This window comes from Procambarus clarkii, chromosome 22 (assembly GCF_040958095.1).
Source record: "Procambarus clarkii isolate CNS0578487 chromosome 22, FALCON_Pclarkii_2.0, whole genome shotgun sequence".
Lineage (NCBI taxonomy): Eukaryota > Metazoa > Arthropoda > Malacostraca > Decapoda > Cambaridae > Procambarus > Procambarus clarkii.
The window spans coordinates 20,276,013-20,283,748 of record NC_091171.1 but is presented as its reverse complement, the minus strand read 5'-3'; the positions used below and the strand labels follow the sequence as shown (position 1 = coordinate 20,283,748).

General features: G+C 41.5%; 2 protein-coding genes across 2 annotated transcripts; both read left to right on the top strand.

The window, feature by feature from the left end:
• Positions 1 to 2,597: 2,597 nt before the first annotated feature.
• On the top strand, positions 2,598 to 3,746 carry LOC138367439 (mucin-19-like). The gene has a single exon (XM_069329094.1). The coding sequence runs from the start codon at positions 2,598 to 2,600 to the stop codon at positions 3,744 to 3,746; it is 1,149 nt and encodes a 382-aa protein (XP_069185195.1).
• Positions 3,747 to 4,306: 560 nt separating this feature from the next.
• On the top strand, positions 4,307 to 6,109 carry LOC138367438 (S-layer protein-like). The gene is made up of 2 exons (XM_069329093.1): positions 4,307 to 5,066; positions 5,307 to 6,109. Exons 1-2 carry the CDS (start codon positions 4,307 to 4,309, stop codon positions 6,107 to 6,109), a joined length of 1,563 nt encoding a protein of 520 aa, XP_069185194.1.
• The last annotated feature ends 1,627 nt before the right edge of the window (positions 6,110 to 7,736 follow it).

Genomic DNA, 7,736 nt, shown 5'->3' with positions numbered 1-7,736 from the left:
AATACAGCGATAGCAGGCGGCTAGATATCTGCGAGGCACTACACATTAAGAAGTCGACACCAGCAATCAACAGCCAATTAATGCACAACTATATTCTACCCACTTCAAGACTCCGCACCAATATAGAAGCATCAAGAAATATGGGCCAATAGGCCCTTTGCAGTTACTTAACCTATCTTAACCTAACCTAAACTAACACAACTAAGTCAATAAATTATTGTCTTAATATAAAATAATAATAATAATTCAAATAAACTATTTGGAATTTTTTTTTTAAATAAAGAATATCACTCGGCTTATTAGGCAAATCAGGCCTTGCGTAGTAGGCCGAGAAGTGTTATTACAATTATCATTTATTTTATTAATAGTCTATGTAATATAACCCCCCCCCCCCCCTCTATGTGATCAGATAAACACGTGGCAGGTTAAACGTTTACAATAAAGTTCACTTTGAAGTAATATAAATAAAATATAAAGTAAATACAATATATCAAGAAATCAATATGTATACAAGAATAAAAAACAAATAAATGCCTACTAGGAAATATTCCAAACTCATTATTCTGATTTAATGTCTCGTGATTTAATGCATTACTTGTCTTCTCTTTTTTCCTTCTAATGTCATACTTTTCCCTTCATTTTCACAAATTTGAGAGATGTTCTGTAATCTTTCCTGTTTGTCCTCTAGCTGTTGCAGTCTCGCTTCCCCATCCCTCCCCAGCTTGCCCACTACCCCAGTGGTGGCTGACCCTTCCTCTACTGTCCCGGTGACTAGGATTATGTCTCCCCTTCCGCCCTCCCTCCACCGGGCACCACTGACTCTAAGCTAGTTATTCTTCTCTCCAATCTTTCCATTGCTGCTCACCACTCTGTTTCCATCTCCCTAATTTCTGCTTTGTAATATACCTCTATCCACCGCCTCTGTTGGGTCATCTCGCATTCACATTTTGTATCCAAGTACTTTTTCTCTTCCAAGATGATCTCCTCAACCCAAAGTTTACCCTTCTCTTCCCAGTCCACCAAAGTTCTCCCTACAATCCTATCTGTTCCTCCCATTGTGAGTTCCCCCATACTGCTTCTTGACCTAGTTACTCTTCCTGTGTCAGTCACTGCAAGACTGCCTTCAGCAGAGAGTGTGCCAGTTACCTCACCCTCCTGCCAGTTACCTCACCCTCCTGCCAGTTACCTCACCCTCCTGCCAGCACTGTGGCTGATATTCCCCGGTACGTCGCCTTCACAGTCTTGAGCTTACAATTTCTCCATTCACAGTTCACTTTCTACTTTTCAGATTTCAATAACCGTAGACCATACGCAGTATCCTCAGTAAGTATGTATGTATGTATGTATGTATGTATGTATGTATGTATGTATGTATGTATGTATGTATGTATGTATGTATGTATGTATGTATGTATGTATGTATGTATGTATGTATGTATGTATGTATGTATGTATGTATGTATGTAAGTATGTATGTATGTATGTATGTATGTATGTATGGGCTTTGGTCAAGTCACACCCACACGTGTGTGTGTATGTAATTACCTAAGTGTAATTACCTAAGTGTAATTACCTAAGTGTAATTACCTAAGTGTAGTTACAGGATGAGAGCTACGCTCGTGGTGTTCCGTCTTCCCAGCACTCTTTGTTATATAACGCTTTGAAACTACTGACGGTCTTGGCCTCCACCACCTTCTCAAATAACTTGTTCCAACCGTCTACCACTCTTTTTTGCGAAGGTGAATTTTCTTATATTTCTTCGGCATCTGTGTTTAGCTAGTTCAAATCTATGACCTCTTAGATATAAACTAGCTAAACACAGATGCCGAAGAAATATAAGAAAATTCACTTTCGCAAACAGAGTGGTAGACGGTTGGAACAAGTTTGGTGAGAAGGTGGTAGAGGCCACACATACACATACACATACACATGTGTATGTGTGTGTGTGTGTGTGAGACTGCGTGTGTGAGTGTGTGTGAGTGCAGGCTCGTGCGCGCAAGATGTTCAAGTCAATATTTTTGTGGACATACAGTAATGGAGCCAGGGAGCCATTAGCTAAAGTTTACGGGTGATCCGCCTAACTTGTGAACCTGTTTGTTGGGGCGTCTCCCCCTCCTCCCAGCACTGGGACTCTTAACCTTTACCAACATTAACAACTCTTCTGTTAAATAGTGTTCCCGGCATCTCTCTATGGAAGACAATTAGTACTGACCTCTATAAATTAGCACATGCTGAGACCCGTCACCATACACATCATTGGAAGGCCTGACCCTGGAAACTAGATCTATCTATTTGTTTATTTGGTTAGAATAGGATAGGTTAGGTTAAGTTAGGATAGGTTAGGTTAAGTTAGGATAGGTTAGGTTAGGATAGATTGGGTTAAGGTTAAGTTAGGTAAGGTTGGGATAGGTTAGGTTAGGTTGGGTTAAGGTTCAAACCAGAGCCAAATAGGTTAGGTTAGTTTAGGTTGGGTTAAGGTTCAAACCAGAGCCAAATAGAGCGAGACCTTACATTCTAGAGTGGGGTTCTAGACTATCTGCCAGTTGATACAGCATGTTCTATATGTTTGTCTCTAGGAATGAATGATTGGAGATTGCATGAATATATTGACATTTATGCTGACTGGTGCTGTTAGTGTGAAGCTTATACTGACTGGTGCTGTTAGTGTGAAGCTTATACTGACGGGTGCTGTTTGTCTGAAGCTTATACTGACTGGTGCTGTTTGTGTGAAGCTTATACTGACGGGTGCTGTTTGTCTGAAGCTTATACTGACTGGTGCTGTTTGTGTGAAGCTTATACTGACTGGTGCTGTTAGTGTGAAGCTTATATTGACTGGTGCTGTTTGTCTGAAGCTTATACTGACTGGTGCTGTTTGTGTGAAGCTTATACTGACTGGTGCTGTTAGTGTGAAGCTTATACTGACTGGTGCTGTTAGTGTGAAGCTTATACTGACGGGTGCTGTTTGTCTGAAGCTTATACTGACTGGTGCTGTTTGTGTGAAGCTTATACTGACTGGTGCTGTTAGTGTGAAGCTTATATTGACTGGTGCTGTTTGTCTGAAGCTTATACTGACTGGTGCTGTTTGTGTGAAGCTTATACTGACTGGTGCTGTTAGTGTGAAGCTTATACTGACTGGTGCTGTTTGTGTGAAGCTTATACTGACTGGTGCTGTTAGTGTGAAGCTTATACTGACTGGTGCTGTTTGTCTGAAGCTTATACTGACTGGTGCTGTTTGTGTGAAGCTTATACTGACTGGTGCTGTTAGTGTGAAGCTTATACTGACTGGTGCTGTTAGTGTGAAGCTTATACTGACTGGTGCTGTTTGTGTGAAGCTTATACTGACTGGTGCTGTTTGTGTGAAGCTTATACTGACTGGTGGTGGTAGAGTGAAGCTTATGCTGACTGGTGCTGTTAGTGTGAAGGTTATACTGACTGGTACTGATAGTGTGAAGCTTTTACTGACTGATGATGGTAGTGTGAAGCTTATGCTGAATGGTGATGTTGTTGTTAAGCTTATACTGACTAGTGCTGTTAGTGTGAAGCGTTTACTGACTGGTGATATTCGTGTGAAGCTTAAACTGACTGGTGCTGTTAGAGTGAAGCTTATACTGACTGGTATTGTTAGTGTGAGTCTTATACTGACTGGTGCTGTTATTGTGAAGCTTATACTGACTGGTGCTCTTAGAGTGAAGCTTATATTGACTGGTGCTGTTAGAGTTGAAGCTTATACTGACTGGTACTGTTAGTGTGAATCTTATACTTACTGGTGCTGTTATTGTGAAGCTTATACTGACTGGTGCTGTTATTGTGAAGCTTATACTGACTGGTGCTGTTAGCGTGAGGCTTATAGTGATAGTGATTGGTGCTGTTAATGTGAAGCTTATACTGATTAGTGCTGTTTGTGTGTGAAGCTTATATTAACTGTTCATGTTAGAGTGATGCTTACACTGATTGGTACTGTTAGTGTGAAGCTTATACTGACTGGTGCTGTTAGCGTGAGGCTTATAGTGATTGGTACTGTTAATGTGAAGCTTATACTGATTAGTGCTGTTTGTGTGTGAAGCTTATATTAACTGTTCATGTTAGAGTGATGCTTACACTGATTGGTACTGTTAGTGTGAAGCTTATACTGACTGGTGCTGTTAGTATGAAGCTTATACTGACGGGTGAGGTTAGTGTGACGCTTATACCGACAGGTGCTGTTAGTTTGAAGCTTATAATGGCTGGATCTGTTAGTGTTAAGCTTATACTCACTGGTACTGTTAGTGTGAAGCTTATACTGACATGAACTGTTAAAGTCAAGCTTATGCTAACTGGTACTGTTAGTGTGAACCTTTTACTGACTGGTGCTGTTAGTGTGAAGCTAATACTGACTGGTGATGTTATTGTGAAGCTTATACTGACTGCTGCTGTTAGTGTGAAGCTAATACTGACTGCTGCTGTTAGTGTGAAGCTAATACTGACTGGTGATGTTAGTGTGAAGCTTATACTGACTGCTGCTGTTAGTGTGAAGCTAATACTGACTGGTGATGTTAGTGTGAAGCTTATACTGACTGTTCCTTTTAGTGTCAAGCTTAAACTGACAGGTGCTATTAGTGTGACGGTTATACTGACTGGTGATATTAGTGTGAAGCTTACAATGACTAGTGATATTAGTGTGAAGCTTATACTGACTGGTGCTGTTAGTGTGAAGCTTACAAAGACTGGTGATATTAATGTGAAGTTAATACTGACTGGTGCTGTTAGTGTGAAGCTTATGCTGACTGGTGCTGTTAGTGGGAAGCTAATACTGACTGGTGCTGTTAGTGTGAACCATATACTGACTGGTACTGTTACCGTGACGCTTATACTGATTGGTGATATTAGTGTGAAGCTTATACTGACTGGTAATGTTAGTGTGAAGCTTATACTCACTTGTGATAGTAGTGTGAAGCTTATACTGACTGGTAATGTTAGTGTGAAGCTTATACTCACTTGTGATAGTAGTGTGAAGCTTATACTGACTGGTAATGTTAGTGTGAAGCTTACACTGACTGTTGATGTTAGTGTGAAGCTTATACTGACTGGTACTATTAGAGTAAAGCTTATACTGACTGGTGCTGTTAGAGTGAAGCTTATACTGACTTGTACTGTTATGTGAATCTTATTCTGACTGGTGCTGTTAGTGTGAAGCTTATACTGACTGGTGTTATTAGTGTGCAGCTTATACTAACTTTAGCTGTTAGTGTGAAGCTTATACTGACTGGTACTGTTAAAGTGAAGCTAATACTGACTGGTATTGTTAATGTGAAGCTTATACTGATTAGTGCTGTTAGAGAGGAAGCTTATAGTGACTGATCATGTTAGTGTGATGCTTATAGTGACTGTTCATGTTAGTGTGATGCTTATACTGTCTGGTACTGTTAGTGTGAAGCTCATACTGACTGATGCTGTTAGTGTGAAGCTTATACTGACTGTTCCTGTTAGTGTCACGCTTATGCTGACAGGTAATGTCAGTGGGGCACTTAAACTGACAGGTGCTGTTAGTGTGAAGCTTATACTGACAAGTACTGTTAGAGTGAAGCTTATACCGACTGAAGTTGTTAGTGTGAAGCTTATACTGACTGAAGTTGTTAGTGTGAAGCTTATACTGACTGGTCTTGTTAGTGTGAAGCTTATACTGCCTGGTACTGTAAGTGTAACGCTTATACTGACTAGTACTGTTAGAGTGAAGCTTATACCGACTGTTGGTGTTAGTGTGAAGCTTATACTTACTTGTGATATTAGTGTAAATCTTACACTGACTGGTGGTGTTAGTGTGAAGCTTATACTGACTGGTATTATTAGTGTGAAGCTTATACAGACTGGTGCTGTTAGTGTGAAGCTTATACAGACTGGTGCTGTTAGTGTGAAGCTTATACAGACTGGTGCTGTTAGTGTGAAGCTTATACAGACTGGTGCTGTTAGTGTGAAGCTTATACAGACTGGTGCTGTTAGTGTGAAGCTTATACAGACTGGTGCTGTTAGTGTGAAGCTTATACTGACTGGTGCTGTTAGTGTGAAGCTTATACAGACTGGTGCTGTTAGTGTGAAGCTTATACTGACTGGTACAGTTAGTGTGAATAAATAATGGAGAAAGTCATCGACAACAAAAGATTAGACATCAGCGAACCTCTTCATATCAACTCTTCTGTACCTGCACCTTACTCTACTGAAACCTGCACCTTAGCCTACTGTACCTGCACCTTACTCTACTGTACCTGCACCTTAGCCTACTGTACCTGCACCTTACTCTACTGTACCTGCACCTTACTCTACTGTACCTGCACCTTACTCTACTGAAACCTGCACCTTAGCCTACTGTACCTGCACCTTACTCTACTGTACCTGCACCTTAGCCTACTGTACCTGCACCTTACTCTACTGAAACCTGCACCTTAGCCTACTGTACCTGCACCTTACTCTACTGTACCTGCACCTTAGCCTACTGTACCTGCACCTTACTCTACTGTACCTGCACCTTAGCCTACTGTACCTGCACCTTACTCTACTGTACCTATACCTTACTCTACTGTACCTGCACCTTACTCTACTGTACCTATACCTTACTCTACTGCACCTGTACCTTACTCTACTGTACCTGTACCTTACTCTACTGTACCTGCACCTTACTCTACTGAAACCTGCACCTTAGCCTACTGTACCTGCACCTTACTCTACTGTACCTGCACCTTAGCCTACTGTACCTGCACCTTACTCTACTGTACCTATACCTTACTCTACTGTACCTGCACCTTACTCTACTGTACCTATACCTTACTCTACTGCACCTGTACCTTACTCTACTGTACCTGTACCTTACTCTACTGTACCTGCACCTTACTCTACTGTACCTGTACCTTACTCTACTGTACCTGTACCTTACTCTACTGTACCTGTACCTTACTCTACTGTACCTGCACCTTACTCTACTGTACCTGCACCTTACTCTACTGTACCTGCACCTTACTCTACTGTACCTGTACCTTACTCTACTGTACCTGTACCTTACTCTACTGTACCTGCACCTTACTCTACTGTACCTGTACCTTACTCTACTGTACCTGTACCTTACTCTACTGTACCTGCACCTTACTCTACTGTACCTGTACCTTACTCTACTGTACATGCACCTTACTCTACTGTAACTGTACCTTACTCTACTGTACCTGCACCTTACTCTACTGCACCTGCACCTTACTCTACTGTACCTGCACCTTACTCTACTGTACCTGTACCTTACTCTACTGTACCTGCACCTTACTCTACTGTACCTGCACCTTACTCTACTGCACCTGCACCTTACTCTACTGTATCTGTACCTTACTCTACTGTACCTGCACCTTACTCTACTGTACCTGCACCTTACTCTACTGTACCTGCACCTTACTCTACTGTACCTGTACCTTACTCTACTGTACCTGCACCTTACTCTACTGCACCTGTACCTTACTCTACTGTACCTGTACCTTACTCTACTGTACCTGTACCTTACTCTACTGTACCTGTACCTTACTCTACTGTACCTGTACCTTACTCTACTGTACCTGCACCTTACTCTACTGTACCTGTACCTTACTCTACTGTACCTGCACCTTACTCTACTGTACCTGTACCTTACTCTACTGTACCTGCACCTTACTCTACTGTACCTGCACCTTACTCTACTGCACCTGCACCTTACTCTACTGTATCTGTACCTTACTCTACTGTACCTG

What these genes read in the sequence shown, in the direction of transcription:
- LOC138367438 (XM_069329093.1), top strand. Translation starts at nt 4,307, where the DNA reads ATGCTAACTGGTACTGTTAGTGTGAACCTTTTACTGACTGGTGCTGTT. An exon ending in TGTGAAGCTTATACTGACTG is followed by an intron (nt 5,067 to 5,306) that starts GTACTATTAGAG and finishes TATACTGATTAG; the next exon opens with TGCTGTTAGAGAGGAAGCTT.
- LOC138367439 (XM_069329094.1), top strand. Translation starts at nt 2,598, where the DNA reads ATGAATATATTGACATTTATGCTGACTGGTGCTGTTAGTGTGAAGCTT.